The sequence below is a fragment of the Ambystoma mexicanum genome, chromosome 3p (genome assembly GCF_040938575.1).
Source record: "Ambystoma mexicanum isolate Mex_15411 chromosome 3p, UKY_AmexF1_1, whole genome shotgun sequence".
Taxonomy (NCBI): Eukaryota; Metazoa; Chordata; class Amphibia; order Caudata; family Ambystomatidae; genus Ambystoma; species Ambystoma mexicanum.
Window position 1 is genome coordinate 1,083,735,962 of NC_090925.1, and position 20,989 is coordinate 1,083,756,950.

At 53.8% G+C, this 20,989-nt stretch overlaps 1 protein-coding gene across 4 annotated transcripts in view; it reads right to left on the reverse strand.

The window, feature by feature from the left end:
* Nucleotides 1-20,989, reverse strand: part of RBM27 (RNA binding motif protein 27) — a 1,859,884-nt gene that overhangs the window by 1,013,395 nt on the left and 825,500 nt on the right. For all 4 annotated transcript variants that reach the window (XM_069652445.1, XM_069652444.1, XM_069652443.1 and 1 more), the window contains one exon: nucleotides 13,713-13,847. In XM_069652445.1, the coding sequence (XP_069508546.1) occupies nucleotides 13,713-13,847 (135 nt within the window). The remainder of the gene's footprint in view (nucleotides 1-13,712; nucleotides 13,848-20,989) is intronic.

Consider the following 20,989-nt stretch of genomic DNA (forward strand, 5'->3'; position numbering starts at 1 on the left):
AGTCTTTGTCACCAGCAATGATTTGTCAACCGCCTTTCCGAAGAGGATTTCCCTGTCTAAGGGAATATCCAGCACCTTTGTATGAAAGTCCTGGTGGAAGTTTGTAGCCTTCAACTATCCTTGACAGCGTAGAGATATCCCGTTTCCCATCTGGCAAAAACCTGTGTCTGCAATGTCTACCGCCAATGTGATGGTGTGATCCGAGGCCACTTCACCTTCCTGAAAGAGTTCCAGTGTCTTGACCTTCTTGTCTTCGGGCAGGAAGTTGAGGATAGGGCCCAGCTTGTACCAGAGTATCCGGTCATAACAGACAAAATGGCTAGGGTGTTTGCCACCTTCATTGGTAGAGGCTGCCGTGAAAATGATCCTCTTGCCCATCACATCCAGCTTCTTCCCATCCTGGTCCGGAGGTACCATGGCTGCCGATAACTGCTTTGCCAAGCGTTTCCTAGCTCCGGCCGAGACCAAAGAATCCAGCGAGGGCTGAGACCTTGGCCACTTTGGAGCCGAGTTGGGTACCCAGTACTTTTCCAATCTGTCCCGCTTGGCCGAGGCTATACCTGGTTCTTCATTGGGGCTAAGCCCTCTTTCCAGATGTCATCCAGGAAGGGAACGGGAATGATGGTCCTCTTCCTCGACTCGCGTCGTTGGAACAAGAAACCCTCCGTCGTCTCCTTGGGGACTAATTGAAACCGTTCTGAGGCCCTTGAGATGACAAAATGACAAGATCCAACTTCGCCCAGAGGGGAGGCCCTATGGGGCTCGTCCACATGCAGAGTCTCCCCGTCCACAGCGGTGAAATAATCGTCCTTGTCGGTACCAGTAGCCATGGTACCCTGTGTCAGTGTGTGTATCCAGAGCTCCAGTACGAACCTTGTCATGACGTGGTGGTGGCAGTGGCGGAGGGGTCGGGCGATGCAGAGGACCCACGACCCCGTTGGACCATCACTTCCCCAGGTGAGAGTTTACCCTCTGAGGTTCTGGAGGCGACAGCCCTGATCGGCATCCTTTGTTGGATTTCAGTGACCAGTGTGTATAGAATATCCAGAGACACGTACCTAGGTCTAGGGGTAAACTGAGCCAATGGAGTAGGATCCGGGCTAATGCATCCCTTCTAAACATCAGGGACTGAAGTCCTCCCTCAGGGCCACCCCTCCTCTGTGGTCCAAGCAGCACCCCTCATGAGGATCATTGTCCTAGTCGATACTCGAGTAGATCTGCTAGTGTATCCTCAGCCTGCCCGTTCGCATACCTGGGAGGCTCCACAGGTGGGACCGATTCCCTCTCCGGAGGCTGGTGGGCCAGAGCAGCCGCATGGTCTCTTCCTAGCGCTGGTTCCTTTGCTGCTGCGTCAGCAGCCATATCACGCCTTGGGGGCAAGGAAATCCGCAGGGTGGCCGCCACTTCATTTTTTTAGTCCCACTCTCCTTCAGAGCCGCAGTGGACGTTGTTGACCTAGATTCATGGAGAGATAGGTTGATTCATGGAAAGATGAGCAAGTTACACTTTTACCTGGTAACGTTCTTTCGATGGGATGGTCCGACGAGGTATTACATATCTATGACGGTAATCCCCCCCACAGCTGTGCTGCTTCGGAAAATCTTTTGGCGTCTGCGTCCAGCGTCGATGACGTTGATACGCCGCCCTCGAGGACCTCCTCCGACAACCGACGTCACTGGATGTTATAAGTAGGACGCACTACGCCCATAGCCTCAGTTGTAGTTTTATCCCAGAACATGTGGCACCAGTCTTCTGGCAGTCTGACCACACAAAGCCTTGCGGAAACGTAAGCTGCAATCACATAAGAAATTCTGTAGCGGGGAAGGCAGGGAGGGAGCGATATGGAATACGTCATCGGACCATCCCATAGAAAGAACGTTACCAGGTAAGAGAGTAACTTGTTCTTTGAGGTGATTGGGTCCTCCAACGTATTCCATATCTATGACAGACTCCCAAAGGAGTACCAATGCAAGGAGGTGGGAAAATTTAGAAAACAGAAATTTAGAATGCCAATCAAATTGCGGAGTAAAGGACCGCCTTGCCAAAGGCCAGATCCTGCCCCCGGATGGAATCGAGGGAGTAGCGACATACAAAAGTATATACCGAAGCCCAGGTGGCTGCATCACATATGTTACGAATAGGAACACCCCTCTGTAGGGCAGTAGAGGCACCCATACCCCTGGTAGAATGGGCCTGTAAGCCGACCGGTGGCTCCTTACCCGCCAAGCGGTAACACTCAGAAATAGCCAAAATAATCCAGCGAGACAAAGTCTGTTTCGTCACAGCTTGTCCCAAACGCTTTCCAGCGTAACCAATGAAGAGTTGATCGTCCACTCGGACCCGGGACATGCGTGAAATATAAAAGCTTAACGCACTCCTAGGATCAAGCCTATGAAGCCTCTCCTCTTCCTCATTAGGATGTGGAGGAGGATAAAACGCCGGAAGAAAAACCTTCTGGCCTAAATGAAATTCCGACACCACCTTCGGAAGAAATGAAGGACGAACTCTAAGGACAACCCCGCCCGTCCTTATGAAACACAGTGAAGGGTGGCTTAACTGAAAGTGCCTGTAACTCACTCACTCAGCGAGCGGAAATGACCACAACCAAAAATACAGATTTAAGACTTAACAGTCTGAAAGGGCAGGAATGCAAAGGCTCAAATGGAGCACCCATCAGACACTTGAGAACAAGGTTCAAATCCCAACCGGGCACCTGGAAAGGTGACGGAGGGAACACATTAGTGAGCCCTTTCAGAAATTGAGAAATTAAAGGGATTTTAAAATTGGAACATTCTTCAGATGAGCGCTTAAATATGGACAGCGCCGCCAGGTAACCTTTAATGGTACCCACTTGAAGGCCCCTTTGGGCCAAAGAAAGCAAAAAAGACAGAACCATGGGAATGTCACATGCAAAAGGATCCACATTCTTAACCCTGCACCAGTCGCAGGACTTACGCCAATGGTACAGGGACTTAGTTGCGGGCCGTCTGGCCGAGAGCAACACCTCCATCACGTCTTCAGGGAGGTCCCAATCCTTATACCTCAACCTTTCAGAAACCAAGCGTGAAGGTTGAGGGATTTGACCTCTGGATGGAGAACCTGACCCCCCCTCCCATGAGAGCAGATCGTCTCGGTTGGGAAGACTACATGGAGGGCAGATGGACAAGTCGAGAAGGTCCGGGTACCACGTCCTCCGGGCCCATGCCGGAGCAATGAATATCATCCAGGAACCGAACCTCCGAAACCTCTGCAGTACTTGCGGGATGATGGGGACTGGAGGAAACGCATAGAGCAGTGGGAATGACCACTCCACCACGAACGCATCTCCTAAGGCTCCGTTTGGAGGAAATTCCCACGAGCAACACCTCTCGCACTTCCGGTTGACACTGGAGGCAAAGAGATCCACTTCAGGGGTCCCCCAAAGGGCGAAGATCTCCAGGAGAATCTCCGGAGCCAACGCCCAATCGTGAGAGATCGCGCTCTGCCTGATCAGAGCGTCCGCAGTCTCGTTTTCGTCTCCGACCAGATGAACTGCTGAGATCGAAACTTCCTGCTGGATTGCCCAGAACCAGAGCTGCATCGCCTCCCTGCACAGAGGAAGTGACCCTGCCCCCCCACTCTTTTTGTTGAGGTAGTGCATGGCCACCGTGTTGTCCGTCAGTATCGGGACATTCTTCCCTCGCACAGTCAGCAGAAAAGCCTTCAGGGCTAGCCTGACGGCCCTCAGCTGCAACAGATTGATATAGAGTCTGGACTCCGACGGAGACCGATGACTGTCAACTCGTTGGCATGAGCTCCCCATCCCGTGAGGGATGCGTCCGTCACGATCGTCACCTCTGGCCAGGGCAGCCAAAATGGAGCCCCCCCCTCATCAGATTGCCCTTGTCGGCCCACCACAGAAGGTCCTGGGCGACCGAGGACGGCACCTGAACAGGGTCCGACATCCTGCCGGAAGACAGACCACTGGAGCTTGAGTGCCCACTGCAAAGATCTCATCCGCAACCTGGCCTCTGGCACCAGAAGAATGCAGGATACCATGAGGCCGAGCAATCTCAAGAACTCGAACGCTGGGAGACTCTGAGCAAGTGGAAACTTGTGCACCATCTGCTGAATGTGATGAGCCCTCACATGGGGAGGAAAACACTGCCCCAGGGACGTGTCGAGCACTGCTCCGATGTACTGGAGCCTCTGAGTTGGTGTCAAATGGGACTTCTTTAAGTTGAGGGAGAAGCCCAGCTTGTGGAGGGAGTGGCAGGTGACTGACAGATGATCCAGGACTTGCTCAGGAGAGCGCGCCCTGATCAACCAATCGTCCAGTTAGGGGTAGACGTGAATCCCCCCTTTCCTGAGTTGCGCCTGGAGGACTTGAGAGAGAGAGTAACCATCTTGAACGTGTCCTTCCTGAGGAGTTTGTTCAAACCGTGCAAGTCCATGATGGGGATGGAAATTAAAAAATAAGGGGAATACCATCCCTTGTTCCTCTCTGCTACAGGCACCAGTTCTATGGCGCCTTTCTCCAGCAGGGATTGAATTTCCTGCGCAAGGAGCGGATCCGGACTCTTCAAAGAGAGATTCCCCGCTGGATTGTCTTGAGGAAGACAGTAGCTGTGGGTTATGATCTCCAGAACCCACACATCTGAAGTAATGGCGTGCCACTCTGCAAGATGCTGTGCCAGCCTATCCCCAACCGGCGAACCATGGGACATGGCCTCATGACAGAGTGGCCTTGGCACCTCGAGTACCTTGTTTTCCACCTCTGGCACTCCTACGGTGGCCTCTTTGACTGGCAGCTCCTCTCGCTTTACCAAAGGATGAGTAATAACGAAAGGAACCTCGACTCCATTGCTGTCCCCTAGGACGAAAAGGCGGAGGTTGTCGAACTGCAGCGCCCAACGACCTTGCTGCAGCTTTTGAGGTCTGCAACCTCTCAAGGCTCTCATCAGCCTTGCGGCCAAAAAGATGTTCCCCGTCAAAGGGCATGTTGAGGAGCCGGGCCTGCACATCAGGAGCAAACCCCGCCTTCCGCAACCACGCAAACCTGCGTATCACGGTGCTCGACGCCATGGACCGGCTGACGCAATCTGCCATGTCCAAACCCAACTGAACGGCCTCACACATGGCATCCTTGCAATCCTGAACCATGGCAAGGAAACCATCCCGTTCGTCCCCTTAGGGAATATGTTCAGCCGCCAAGGAAACAGTTCCACAGAGTGTGCGTGAAACGTGACAAGGCCTCAAGCGCCATACCCCCTGCAAAAAACACTTTCTTCGCCCAGCCGTCAAAACGCTTGTCGTCCCTATCAGGAGGGATGGTAGGGTACGATGCCTGCTTTACTGGGGCCGTAGCTACCTGCACCACCAAACTCTCCAGAGTAGGGTGCTTGGACAAGTAGCAGGGGTCGCTACTGGCTGGCCGGTATTTTCGCAGCAAAGACTTGCCTACTGCCGGAAAACTCTCCGGAGCAGTCCAAGCCGCCGCCACCCTCCTCTGTAGAGCCATATGAAACAGCAGTACCGGGTCAGTTGGTGGACCAAGGTCGAGGATATCCGTAAGGTCATCCTGAAGAAACTTCCCCGGGGGAGCAGACCATCCCAAGTACTCGGTGACCCTTGACATAAGGCACCGGTACGAGGAGTCGACATGAGTGCCAGGCTCAGGCCTACAAAACTCCACCTCCGGAGAGGTGTCCAGCCCACTAGCATCATGCAGGGACTGTCTCAGGTCCTCAAATTGGCTATGGCATGAGAGAATCTCGACTGGCAGCGTATCAGGAACCATGCCATCATCAGAGCCCTCATCCACCTCTGTAAATAAACTCAAGATGGCGGTAAGAAGGCACAGAACGTGAACCAAAGCCATGCTTGACCTTGGCCAGAGCATTTCTAGGGGGTTCCACCGAGCCACAGGGTACTCCCGTCGACACATCCTCGTAAGGCATCAAGTGAATCGGCATCGACAGCGCTGACATTCCTCGAGGCCGGGGCCCCGAGCGTGTCCCTCGACGGCCGGGAAGCCGAAGGCGTCGACGACTTCTTCGAAGGCAGGGCCTCGAAAGAGTCTGTCGACGACCTCGGCGCCACCGGCGTTGACGTCTTCCATGAAGACACCACAGGTTCACACAGTCTTGAGCGCGTCGAGGACCTGGACCGGGCATGACGAGAACAATTCCCCTTGTCCGAGCGGGACCTCTCCTGCAAATCGTGACGACCACCCGAGCCCGAAGGCGTGCGAGCGGTGTCTCTCGACTGATCACGACCGACCCCACTCGGAGGCGCGGACGGACCAGTGCCCTGCGATTCGAGAATCGCCAACATTTTCTTCCCGAAGGAAGCCCACTCCTCCGGCGTCGCATGCTTGTTGGGGTAAGCGACGGGCAGAGTCCTCGGATGAGGACGGGGAAGGCGACCGATGACGGCGCTTCCGGGAGTGCCTCGAAGAGGCAGAGGAGTGGCAAGACCGATTCCGGGACTGAGACCCACTGGACTTCCGACGACGACGCGGAGAGTCGCCCCTCGAGTCCTCTGTCGAAAGCCCCGCAGACCTAGACTTCCAGGGCTTGGACACCTTACCTACCGATAAGGAACAAGTTACTTACCTGTAACTGTTGTTCTACATCATGGGTCTGGCATGGATTCACATGCTCATGAATATTCCCCGTCAGGCCGGGAATCCTCGGTAAAGAAAAAATCAGTATCAGTTTCGTTTCTGATCTGTCTTTCTCAGTAGTAACAAATCACTGGTCTCTGGGTCATACTGCCACCAGCCAATGACTGCCCTCTCCCTAAGTCCCGCCTCTGGCATCCATCCTCAGATTTGGTAGCACGTGAAGTGGCAGTATGACCAAGTGAAGAGCCACAGAGGGGTGGGAGGGTTTGCATGTGAATCCATGCCAGACCCATGCTGGAGAACAGTTACAGGTAAGTAACTTGTTCCTTCTCCAGCATGGGGTCTGGCATGGATTCACATGCTCATGAATATAAGAATACATAGCAGTACACATATGCACAACCACGGGAGGTGGAAAAGGCTCAACATTAAGCATTACATCAAAACTCAACATTAAGAATTTCTTACCTCCTCACCAGGCTCACCTTAGGCAAACAGGTTGTGCAGCACTGCTTGGCCGACCCTGGACTCCTCCCTGGAATCCCGGTCAACGCAGTAGAATCTTGTGAAAGTGCGCGTCGATCTCTATGTAGCAGCCCTGCAGATGTCCAGCAGGGGCACACCAGACATGAACGCCGTGGTAGCAGCGATAGCTCTGGTCGAATGGGCTCTCGGACAGCAGGGCAACGGTCGGTTTGCCAACCGATGACAGTGCATGATGCAGCCGGAGAGCCATCTGGAAATGGAAGCCTTCGAGAGAGCCTTCCCTTGGTTCACAGGTCCAAAGTTCACAAACAGCTGTGTTGTCTTCCGAAAACTCTTCGTTCTGTCCACGTAGAACTTCAGCGCTCCAGCCACATCCAGTGAGTGCAAAGTCCTCTCGGCCGGCGATGAAGGCGACAGGGAAAAAAACTGTTCACACCAAGGGCTCGTTGAGATGGAAGTCCGGCGGCACCTTGGCCGTGAAGGAGGGGTGCCTCCTCAGCACTACCCTTGTATCGTGAAAGGTCAGGTATGGAGGCTTGCAGGATAGCACCTCGATCTCGCCCACGCGTCGTGCAGAGGTGATGGCCACCAGGAACGCTGTTTTCCACGACAGAAACTTCAACGGGGCCGAATGCAACGGCTCGAATGGCGGACCCATGAGCCTGGTCAGCACCACGTTGAGCTCCCACACCGGGGCTGGTGCCTTCACCGGCGGGAATGATCGAAACAGTCCTTTCATAAATTCCTTAACCAGGCGATGAGACCACAGTGATGACCGCCCTGTAGTCCTGGTGTATCGGGAAATCGCTGCCAGGTGCATCTTGATTGAAGCGTGAGATAGTCCAGCTTTGGCTAGCGACAATAGGTATGGCAATACTTGAGGGGCCGTAATCCGCAGAGGGTTAATCTTCTGTGCCCGGCACCAGATAAGAGAACCTCTACCACTTATGTCCTTAGCACTTGAGAGTGGAGGACGCCCAGGCCTTTGCAAGAACCTCTCTGCAGTCGGCCAGGATATCGTACCCTCCAAACTCTAGTGCTGCCAGAGCCAGGCCTGCAAGTTCAGCGACTCTGGGTCGTGATGAAGAATGGCACCTCCTTCTCTGGAGAGAAGATCTGCGTCCGCCGACAGCTTGACTGGTGGGGACGCTGACAAGTCCAGAAGGTCCGGGAATCAGATCCGTCTCGGCCACGCCGGTGCGACGAGGATCATCCTGCACCGGGACTTCTTGAGCTGGTTGACGAGTCGGAGCAGCAACAGAGGGAACGCATATAGGAACAGGCCGTCCCAGGGGGAAGAGAAAGCAATGCCCATGCTCCTCGGTTGGGGAAACCTGCTGGCGAACCTCTGGCAGTTAGAGTTCGTTGCCGTCGCGAACAGGTCGATCTGGGGTTTGCCCCATCGCTGAAAGAGTCGGTCCACTTGGTCCTGGCATAGTTCCCATTCGTGGCACGAGCGCAGCTCTCTGCTGAGTGAGTCGGCGATGGTGTTTTTTATCCCTGCCAGATGAAACGGCACCAGAAACATCCCTTGAGCAACGGCTCAATGCCACAGATCCTGGGCTTCCTTGGATAGGGCTGGGGACCTGGTCCCGCCCTGCTTCCGGATGTAAAACATCGTGGTGGTGTTGTCGGTGAGGATCCTCACAACCTTGCCTTTGAGGGACGGGAGAAAGGACCTGAGGGCCCAGAACACTGCCCGGAGCTCCAGGATGTTGATGTGGAGCGGCTTCTGTCCTGCGGCTCCGGAAGCAACAGGTGACTAGGACCCTCGCCGGTGCCGCCGTCGCTCTCGTCGTGATCCCTCCTGTGGGAACGGGCCTCTTCCATGCCTTCGTCGAGGCCCTCTAGGACTTCTACCAGCTCCTCCACGGATGCTGTGTCCGTGTCCACAATGGATACCGCCCCCCCTCTTTTTCCGCCGGGGTCTTCACGGGGGTCTTTTCGATGGGTCTGAAAGAGGCTTCCCTCCGCGGAGGCAGGGAGACTCTGGGCCCCGAGGTCGACTCCACTGCTGTAGCCTCCACAGGCTGCGCCAGGGCCGCCGCGACTTCCTCGATAGAGGCCTTGGCTGGGTGAATCAAGGCCTTTACCACCTTATGTGGGCCTGTGGCCTTCACCTTGGGGGGGAAGGTCACCGCCTCCCTCCCCCTCGGCCGGATCCTTCGAGCTCGACCGGGGCCTCTCCAGAAGCTTCGCTGGGTTCTCGGCCTTCCTCTTCCCCGAGCCAGAGCGTTGGCTCGTGGTTGATGGCGCTGGAGAGGATTGCGCCCTGCCTGGCAGCCGAGTAGCCCGACCGTTCGGCGATCACGGTGCCCGCAAACTCGCAGTGCTTTGCCTTCTGTTGGGCCTCCGTCCCCGGGGCGCCCTCATAGGACTTAGAAGACCGCTCTGACTGCTTCTTCTTCTCACCTGACAGGCTCTTTCCTTCAAGCCAGTTGGAGAGACGAAGGTGTCGGTCCCTGATGGTCCGTTCTGACATGTTCCTGCAAAACGCACAGACCTTCTCCACGTGTGTTTTGTCCTCATGAAGGCAGTAGAGACATTTCGAGTGCTCGTCCTCCTTGAACACATTCTGCAGCTGGCGATCAGGGCAAACCCTGAACAGCTTTCCGGTCGTCGAGCTTCCTTTCTCCTGGGCTATGTTCGGGTAGGCCATAGAAACTCCTGGACTCCTCCAAGAAGCGTAACTCGACAAAATCTTCACCCTTGAGGGGTGTAGAAAAATCTGACATGGATCCCCGTTAATCGGATGCAGAGACGGTGGAGCTTGAGGCTCTATTTGACCGAAAAATGAGAAATTCTCTTTGAAAAAAGTGCGAAAACTCAGCAAAAGCTCAAGAGCTAAACACAAGGACTCCCAACACTTGAGCGTGCGGTACAAATCCGAGGAAGGCTGCCAGAGGCGGGGCTTAGGGAGAGGGCAGTCATTGGCTGGGGGCAGTATGACCCAGAGACCAGTGATTGGTTACTACTTAGAAAGACAGATCAGAAACGAAACTGAAACTGAAACTGATACTGATTTTTTCTTTACCGAGGTTTCCCAGCCTGACGGGGAATATTCATGAGCATGTGAATCCATGCCAGACCCCATGCTGGAGAACTTCTTCTTGCGCTCCCGCAAGGCTTTAGACGTGAGCGACTGGCAGTCGACAGTCATCCGTGTCATGGGCCTCCCCGAGGCACCAGAGGCAGGCGTCGTGCGAGTCCGTAACCGACATCTTGGACCCACAGTCCCCGCACTTCTTACAGCTCGGACGCGGCGTGGAAGACTAGGTGGACATCCTCACGAAGAAAGACTTCACAATACCAAACAGGTTCGAAGAACCGAGAAACAACAAACTCCAAAGAGTCAAGGCACGCCGAGATTCCCGAAGCGAACACGGAACTGAGGCTACGGGCGTCGTGCGTCCTACTTATAACATCCAGTGACGTCGGACGAGGTCCTCGAGGGCGGCGTATCGACGTCATTGTTAGGGAGAATTCTCTGTTTAGGCTGAATTTCCTAACCTAGTGAGTCCCCCAGCAGCTTTGCTGGATTTCTGGGGTTTATTTTTTTTTCTATTTTTCTCCTGCCAAGAGCGAGACTCTTACCCTCACTCTTGGGCATGATTTGAGTGTGTTTCTTTGAATCTAGATGTGTTTAATGGGCTATGGGGTCTTTTACCCCATAGGGCTTCATGTGTTTTTGTGATGTGTGTTACACAGCACCCTCAGTGCAGTAACACAGGGGTGTCATAGTGACCCCCTAGTATAGACTCCATACCTTGGGACCGACTGTCTCCCAGGGCATGTAAAATCACCATTGACTTTGCTAGTCTTAAATTCTGAACAGAACCAGTACAAACCATCATTGTGGACGTACTGGCTGGGGCAATTCAATTGCCCTGGGGTATGTTAGTCGAGGGGGCACGTCTCCGTCCCCCCTGATCGAGTTTTGGCTGGTGGCAGTGGATACTACTTTTTATAGTCAACCGCGAATATTTTCCTATGGGATTTCCCATTGTTTTAGGCTACTATCTTTATTCAATTATTATTATTGGTAGCCTCGAACATACCGCCGGTTTATTTAATGAATATTAATTCTCCGGTTGGTATTTTTTGCCAAAACTTGATTCTAAAATGGCGTTTGTGTTCTCTTCTGTGACTCCAACCCAAGTCGAGCACTTTGTTCCACTTTTTTGCGGGCTTCTCCAAAGAAGCCCTCCAAAGTGGTGCCACTCTGTCTGGGGTACTTAGGAGGGGTGGAGGGGGATTTAGGCACCCTGGACTGAGTTGCCTAGGCAACTCAAGTCGCACTCCGTCCTGATTGGCCCAAGTGGTGAGCCAGCCGGCTCACCACTTAGCATGTTTGAGTGACAGCTAGGCTGAGTGAATGGGGGTTTTCTGCATAAAAGCAGGGCTTTGGGGACTGGAACTTCAAAAGTCGCCACAGGACCTAAGAATCCGACGAGGGAGAAGCTGAGCCGACCTGCCACGACGACACCACCGGTGGAGCCCTGCTGGACCGTCTCACCACTTTTCCCAACGACAGAGGAGATCTCCCGCCGGAGAGTCTTCTTCCTTTGACTGGTGGGGATAACCAGTTTCACCGTCTTTTCACCTTCCTGACGTACCTCGTGGCCGCCTTGCCTGTGCCAAGCACCCCGGCAACCAGGAAACCACGTTTTACCACGACCGTGAAGAAAAGGTACCACCTTTAACCGGAAAACTCCGCGGCTGGTTTCTTCCCTGGCAGTGCAACGACCTTCATCTTTCCTCCAAGTCGAGATCTTCTCTTCCCCTGGACGACGACATGGCTTGCACCCACTGTCAGGAACAACTGCCACCGCTGGAAGATCCTTCCCACTTAAGGTACCGTTTCCCGCCTGGCTTCCCTTGCCACCGACTGTACGGGATAGATTTAGCCCCCGGCTTTCGAACCTGGGTTGGCCTGGGACCCCCTGGCTAAACTTTCCTGAGCCTCTCTAAACTCTTTTTGAACTCTCTGCAAGACTTGCTAAGCCTAGTGTAACTGTGCGATCTTGGGCGCATTTGTGCTCTGCTCTCTCTAAGAGTGGGCCCAGCCTTTGGACTTTGGCTCACCAGTGACTTTTGCTCTTCTGCCTTGCTAACAGTGTTCCTGAATCTTAGAGTGGTGTACCTTTCCATATTCTGTCTTTTTTTTCCTCCCTTTTTCACAAACTTGTTGGAGTGCTATCTAGTCAAGCGCTCACCTCTGTATGAAAATACGTGGTGTTTTACGAAGACTTATCTGATAAGGAAAAAGGGGTGTACATACTACAATACTAACTGTGTTTAGAATATTTTACAACAAGAGTGCTGGAGTGTTTCAAACAGTGTTTTTAAATAAATAATTATATACTTTGATACCAAAGCTCTGGTCAGTGTTTGCTTGTATTGGTGTGTCTGAGTGCCTATTGTGTATACTTTGCATACTGCTCATCTCTTCTTGAGAGAAGTCTGACTGCTCAGCCACAGCTACCAGGTAAAGCTGGGTGGTACAGACTGCTACCAAGTGGGTTTACTGCTAACACCTGTAGTCCTAAATCTTTTGCAGTGTTCCCTAAGGGAACTGCACAGGTTTCTGCCTAACAGTCATCGACGCAGAAGATTTTCCGAAGCAGCACAGCTGTGGCGATTACTGTCATAGATATGGAATACGTCGGAGGACCCAATCCCCTCGAAAGTGTCAGTAATAAATACATATAAAATATAAAACGCATTCCCACGCCAATTTTAGCACAAGCGATGTGTTAATGATTAGTTCTCATTTTCTAATAATCGAATAATTATGAGAAAAAAAGTCTTTACGTAACAGCACTCAAGTTGTACAAAAACCATGATTGGGACTGATTGCCATTTGTGCCTCAAAGAGGAAGGAAGTGGCAGCACAGACATTTTCAGTTTTTTCGGTAGTCCAAGCAGAAAGAAAACCTGCTTTGAGAAATGAACTACAAAGCTGAATACAGATGTGCATCACATGAAACCACAAGACTGGACACCCAGATTCGCCCATAAACTAAATAAACCTACGACTACTGCACACTTTCCACAAATACAATATCAGGCTAAAGGAGAACAGATAACATTTTGTGTGGAGTATGGATTTAAAAAAAAAAAAGCTTTCAGAATGGTTCAGTGGAATCAAGTTAATCAAGTTAAAGGCAGAGTTCATGCTGTTAATGAACTGCACTAATTGCAGTAGAAAGAAAGCTAACTAACCCCACTTTAAAAATCCACCTCTTCAATTGCAAAACTAGAAACTACTATAGAGCTACTTTGTTTAATCCACATATAAGAAATGTTTTAGATAACCTATCACACGTTACCACCACTCGGAAGCCATAAGGGCAACAACTCAAAGCACACTTCCAAATGGATTAAAAGTTATCAAGGGGCATTAATGTTCTGCTTTGGGCGTACAAGGTCAAACTAGATTATAATGTGCATCATGGAAGACACATTGTACTGGACACAGGACACATTCAACATATTGGGACCCCCCATTTGGATAAACATTAGGTAGAACACAGGGCATTATTTGTAGGCTAGTACAGCTCTCTTTCACAGTTTTGATGCAAGTCCCTCAGAAACATTAGTTAAGAAATGTGCTTACTTTCTGAAACTGTATACAGTAGGTTTGGCGGAATAGGAGGTGGTAGTCTTGGTCCCACTGGTGCATGAGTGGGCACAGCAGTCGTTCTAGGTGGTTCACGGTTATTAATCAGGCTTGGTTGCGTTAACGGCAGTCCTAAAATGTTACCACAGGTAATTAGTTTTGACTGCATAAACTATGTTGACTTTCAGCTATACATTCCATACAGATCAATACTGGGTGGACATGATAGTTAAGGCAATGGACTACTTTTCTGGTTACCACACACTCGGCATTTACTGGCACATTTTAGTCTTAAACATCAGTTTTCCTGTCAAGAAAACAAATCTCTCAGTAGGCTGGTGTTGCAGTTCTACATTATATTTATATTCTTTCGTCTCCCTTGAGTTCTGATCCATAACTTGCACTGTACTGCGCAGACTAATGTTTTTAAAGCAATTAAACATCTTAGACAGGCACAACAAAGAAGCAATTGCACATATATTTATATAAAAGATATATTTACCTCAGAGTTAGGCACGCTTTACAAATAAACTAAACTATTGTATTTACCCCAGAATCACTTTAAATACTTCAGACATTTACGGTAGAACACTTAGGAATACTAAATATACACTTGAAGGGGCACTTTCTCTTTTGTTCGAGATTACAATTGCAGCAACATTAGAAAGGGAAAAGACAAGGTTATTGTATTATCGGTAATTGCGCTCTCATGCGTTTTTCAACAGGTCATACGGGAAAGCATTTACTCTGCAAACATATAGAAAAGTCACTTAAAGGGAGGAAAATAAGTGGTTAGTGCAACATGAGCTTAGGTTCAAGGTTCTAGAGATGGTTTCTTCGCCTGGCAAGTCTTTAAAGTCCAACAACACAAACCTAGCTAAAAAGGTAGTTCGTAGAGAGCTTGAATTCTTGCAAACAGCGAATAATGAAGAGTTCCTGCAGATTTCTTGCAGTGTCTAAAATTATTGATGCAGCAAGTTAGCAACTAACAAAGGACACCTAAAAACAGACTTGAGATGGGGACACAATCAGCAGCTTGGTTCAGAATTAAGAGGGTTGCCCTGGACGCCTCTACATGCACTGCAACACTCTGGAGAGACTTCAGCTAAGTAATACCTTTTTCCCCACAGTACCTTTAGTTTGAAGAAAGTGTTTGTGTTGGCTTCTCCGCAATGTGGCAGCTCTAGATCCAACCTCTGGATTCCTTGGTATGGTGACAAAAGGCAGGACAATGGACGGTGTCTCAGCAGCAGTCTCGAGGGAGGACCTCTAGCAAACCTTTCAGCCTTTTCATGGTTCACTCTGCGGTTTTGGCGACTTTTCAGCAGCACCAACAAAGTACACGGGTTGCCCGGTCAAACTTCTTCACTTCCTGCAGTCCCACACTCTGGGGTGAGGGGATCTGGGGGAGTTGTATCGGATCTCTGGAGTGTCCCAACGGGTTCAGGGTAGATGTGGACGGATTTGGCCTTTCCACAACGATGCACTCGAAATGGGCAGCAGATCTCCTGGTATTGGGGTTCCGCTGCTCTGGAAGCTCCTAGCACCTCGGGAGATGTCTCGTTTCAAAGTCTGACTTGGGACTGGTTATTCCCTTTAGCCAAAGGAAGGAACAAGTTACTTACCTGTAACTGTTGTTCTCCAGCATGGGTCTGTCATGGATTCACATGCTCATGAATATTCCCCGTCGTCAGGCTGGGAATCCTCGGTAAAGAAAAAACCAGTATCAGTTTTGTTTCTGATCTGTCTTTCGTAGTAGTAACCAATCACTGGTCTCTGCGTCATACTGACCACAGCCAATGACTGCCCTCTACCTAAGCCCCGCCTCTGGCAGCCATCTTCAGATTTGGAAGCACGTGAAGTAGCAGTATGACCAAGTGAAGAGCCGCAGAGGAGTAGGCAGGAGGGTTCGCATGTGAATCCATGCCAGACCCATGCTGGAGAACAACAGTTACAGGTAAGTAACTTGTTCCTTCTCCAGCATGGGGTCTGGCATGGATTCACATGCTCATGAATAAAGAATACATAGCAGTACACACATGCACAACCACGGGAGGTGGCAAAGGCTCAACATTAAGCATTGCATCAAACTCAACATCAAGCAATCTTACCTCCTCACCAGGCTCACCTCAGGCGAACAGGTTGCGCAGCACTGCTTGGCCGACCCTGGACTCCTCCCTGGAATCCCGATCGACGCAGTAGAATTTCGTGAAGGTGTGCGTCGACCTCCACGTAGCAGCCCTGCATATGTCCAGCAGGGGCACACCAGAAAGGAACGCCGTGGTAGCTGCGATCGCTCTGGTGGAATGGGCTCTCGGACGGCCAGGCAGCGGTCGGTTTGCCAACCGATGACAGTACATGATACAGCCGGAGAGCCATCTGGAAATGGAAGCCTTCGAGAGAGCCTTCCCCTGATTGACAGGTCCAAAATTCACAAAGAGTTGTGACGTCTTCCGAAAACACTTTGTGCGGTCCACGTAGAACTTCAGCGCTCTAGCCACATCCAGCGAGTGCAAAGTCCTCTCAGCCGGCGACGAAGGCGACGGGAAGAACACAGGCAACACCAAGGGTTCGTTGAGATGGAAGTCCGACGGTACCTGGGGCATGAAGGAGGGGTGCGTCCTGAGCACTACCCTCGTGTCGTGAAAAGTCAAGTACGGGGCCTTGCAGGAAAGGGCCTGGATCTCTCCCACCCGTCGTGCAGAGGTGATGGCCACAAGAAACGCTGTTTTCCACGACAGAAACTTCAACGGGGCCGAGTGCAGAGGCTCGAACGGAGGTCCCATGAGCTTGGTCAGCACCACGTTGAGCTCCCACGCCGGGGCCGGAGCCTTCACCGGCGGGAACGATCTGAACAGTCCCTTCATGAACTCTTTCACCAGACGATGAGACCACAAGGACGTCCGGCCCGTGGTCCTGGTGTATCGGGAGATCGCAGCAAGATGAATCTTGATGGACGCGTGTGCTAGTACAGCTTTGGCCAGCGTCAGCAGGTACGGCAGTACCTGGGGAGCCGTAATCCGTAGAGGGTTAATCTTCTGTGCGTGGCACCAGACAGAGAACCTCTTCCATTTGTGTCCGTAGCATTTAAGAGTCGAGGACGCCCTGGCCTTTGCAAGAACCTCTCTGCAGTCGGCCGGTATGTCGTATCCTCCAAACTCTAGCGCTGCAGGAGCCAGGCCTGCAAGTTCAGCGATTTCGGGTCGTGGTGGAGGATGGCACCTCCTTCCCTGGAGAGTAGATCCGTGTCCACCGGCAGCCTGATTGGCGGGGATGCTGATAAGTCCAGAAGGTCCGGGAACCATATCTGCCTCGGCCACGCAGGTGCGACGAGGATCATCCTGCACCGTGACCTCTTGAGCTGGTTGATGAGCCGGATTAGCAGTGGCAAAGGAGGGAACGCGTAGAGGAACAGGCCCTCCCAGGGGAACGAGAAAGCATCGCCCATGCTCCTCGCCTGGGGAAACCTGCTGGCGAACCTCCGGCACTTGGAGTTCGTCGCCGTCGCGAACAGGTCGATCTGGGGTGTGCCCCACCGTCGGAAGAGGCGATCCACAAGATCCTGCCGTAGTTCCCACTCGTGGCACGAGCGCAGCTCCCTGCTGAGTGAGTCGGCGATGGTGTTTTTTATCCCTGCCAGATGAAACGGCACCAGAAACATCCTTTGGGCGACGGCCCAATGCCACAGGTCCTGCGCCTCCTTGGACAGTGCTGGGGACCTGGTTCCGCCCTGTTTCCTGATGTAAAACATGGTGGTGGTGTTGTCGGTGAAGATCCTCACCACCTTGCCCTTGAGGGATGGAAGGAAGGACCGGAGGGCCCAGAACACTGCACGGAGCTCCAGGACGTTGATATGGAGGGACTTCTCCGTCGGGAGCCAGAGGCCTCTCGCGTGCAGATTTTCGGTGTGCGCTCCCCACCCTTCCAGGGAGGCATCCATGGTCACTGTCTCCTGGTGGTCTGGGGTCTGGAAGTCCATGCCCGCCGTCAGATGCGCGCGGGTGCCCCACCACCGGACCGCTCGGCGGAAACTCTCGTCGAGTGTGATCCTCTCCTCGAAGCCGCCCGTCGTTTGGATCCAGCGCGCGTCCAGGAACTCCTGCAACGGGCGCATCCGGAGCCTGCACATGGGAATGAGGTAGATGCAAGAGGACATCATTCCGAGGAGGGACTTGATGGACCTCACCTTGGCCGCGTCGGAAACCAACATCCGCTGTACCTTGCCCAGGATGGACCTGGTCCTTTCCTCCGACGGGGAGGCCAGAAGGGACACTGTCGAGCTTCGCTCCCAGAAACAGTGCGTTTTGCGCGGGTACCAGGTGGGACTTGGCGTAGTTCACAGAGAATCCCAGGTCCGTGAGAAGTTGGACGGTCCTTGCCGTGAGCACCACGGCGAGCTCCCTCGTCTTGGCTCGGATGAGCCAGTCGTCCAGGTAGGGGTAGACGTGGATCCCCTCGCGGCGCAGCTGCGCCGCCACCGGTGCAATGCACTTGGTAAATACCCTGGGTGCCGACCGTAGTTCGAAGGGGAGGGCTTTGAACTGGTAGTGACGCCCTTGGACCACAAACCTGAGGAATTTTCGGTGCCCCTTTAGGATGGGAATATGGAAGTAGGCATCCTCCAAATCCAACGACGACAGGAAGTCTCCTTCCTCCAGCTGACCCAGGACGTGCTTGAGGGTGACCATCCGGAACTTCTGCGCCTTGATGAACTTGTTCAGACGTCGCAGGTCTAGGATGGGGCGCCATCCTCCCGTCTTCTTCTTCACAAGGAAGTATCTCGAGTAAACTCCGGAGCCCCGAAGCCTCTTTGGGACGAGTTCGATGGCGCCCTTCCTGAGCAACGCCTTTACCTCCAGGAGAAGCTGAGGGACGTGAAGCTCTTTCCTGGCCACGGGGGGGGACGCGCGGGCACCTTCTTTGAAACTCGAGCGCGTGGCCCCGGGCTAAGGCGTCCAGCACCCAACGGTCGGTGGAGATGGACTCCCACACGCTGACGAAGCTCGCCAGCCGGCCTCCCACCGGGGTGCTTCGGTGGGGGCCCGACCCCACGGCCAGTTCAATCCTGTTTCGACGAGGCTTTGCCGCCTTGACCTCCTTGGCGACGACGGCGGGGTCCTCCAGACTTGCCTCGTCCTCTGTAGGCCTCCTGAGACGACGAGCAGGCCGCTTGACGGTAGGTAGAGAAACCGCCGCCGGAACCTTTGGAGGCGCCGTTGCCTCCGCTGCTCCGAAAGGGCGTCCGTCGTTGCTGTCCGCTTTAATGGCCTGAAGGGAATCGTCCACTGTTTTCCCAAACAGGTTGTTCCCATCGAACGGCATGTCCAGGACTCTGGTCTGTACGTCTTGACGGAAGTCCGTAGCCTTGAGCCATCCACGCCGCCTAAGGCACACGCCGTTGCCCAACTGGCGAAACCCAGTGTCGGCGATGTCCGTCGCAATAGTGATGGCGTGGTCCGACGCCACCTCACCTTCCTGTAGGATCTCCAGGGCATCCGCCCTCTTGTCGTCCGGTAGGAAGTCCAGCAGGGGAGCCAGTTTGTACCATAGCTCCCTGTCGTAGCGGGCCACGATAGCCAAAGCGTTGGCCGCTTTAATCGTCGTCGCTGCAGACGAGATGACCCTGCGTCCCATAGCGTCCAATTTCTTTCCCTCGCCGTCCGGTGGGGAAGTCGATGTGGAGGCCGCACCCCCCCCCCGCTTTCTTCCTGGCCGCCGCGGAGACGACAGAGTCCGGGGTAGGCTGCGCCCGGAGGCACAGGGGGGCCGCGTCCGGGACCCAGTACTTCTTCTCGTACCAGTCTCTTCTAGCTGGCGTCGTGGAAGGGTTCTTGAGGAGGGCGAGGCCCTCATCCCAAATGTCGTCCAGTAGAGGCACCGCGAGGACCGTCTTCCTCTTGGCCTCGCGCCGTTGATAAAGGAATCCTTCCTTTTTCTTCTCCTCAGGGCAGAGTTGGAAAAGCTCGGATGCCCTGGCGATCATGGAGTGGAACGATCCAATCTCGTCGGGCGGAGAAGCCCTGGTGGGAGGTGACGACGGGAGATCCTCGTCGTATACCTCGTCGTCCGTACCCGTCGCTGCCGTGTCAGTCCCCGTACCATCCCCTCGGGTGGACGGGGAGGAGGGCTGGACGGGTCGCGACGGCTGAAAAGGAGGTGGAGAGTGAATCCTTCTTTTCTTGGGAGGGGGAACACCAGAAGGTCCCGGTTCCGGATCCCCCGACGGGAGAGGTTCCTCCGTCGGCAACGGTAGTCTCGTCCTTATCTCCGAGCATAAGGACTGTATAGCCAACAAAATGGCCGCCGAGTTGTCTTGCGGCGCTGGCAGAGGGGAATCCGACGGGCGATCAGGGGCCCCGTCGGCACCCTCGACGCTGTCGTCGTCACCTGCGTCGGGATCCATCCCGACGGGCCGGTCTTCATCCACGCCAAGGCCGTGGCTTAAGACCTCGATCAGCTCTTCCTCTGAAGCCGAATCTACGACGACGCCCTGCCCCCCCTTTTTCTTCCCCGCCGGGGATTTCACGGGGGTCCTATCGATGGGCACAAAAGAGGACTCCCTCCGAGGTGGCAGGGAGACTCTGAGCCCCGAGGTCGCCACCACTGGTGTAGCCCCCACAGGCTGAGCCAGGGCCGCCGCGACAGTATCGATAGAGGGCTTGGCCGGATGGATTAAGGCCTTCACCACCTTAGGTGCGCTCACCGCCTTATCCTTGAGGGGGGGGGGACACTGCCTCGCTCCCCCTCCGATGGGGCCTTCGAGCTCGACCGGGGCCTCTCCAGGAGCTTCGCCGGGTGCTCGCCCTTCCTCTTACCCGACCCAGAGCGTTGGCTCGTGGCTCAAGGTGCCGGGGAGGGTGCGCCCTGCCTGGCGCCCGTGGAGCCCGACCGTTCGGCGCTCCCGGTGCCAGCGGACTCGCGGTGCTTGGCCTTGTGTTGGACCCCCGTCGCCGGGGCGTCCTCAAAGGTCTTAGAAGACCGCTCGGATTTCTTCCTTTTCTTCTCGCCTGACGGGCCAGTTGGCGAGGCGTTCTTCCCTTCCAGCCAGTTGGCGAGGCGTTGGTGGCGGTCCTTCATGGTCCGCTCCGACATATTGCCGCAAAACGCACAGTCCTTCTCCACGTGCGTCTTGTCCTCATGTAAGCAGTAGAGACAAAAGGAGTGTTCGTCCTCCTTAAAGACGTTCTGCAGCTGGCATCCAGGGCAGACCCTGAACAGCTTTCCGGGCGTCGAGCTTCCCTTCTCCTGGGCCATGTCCGGGCCTGAGAAGCTTC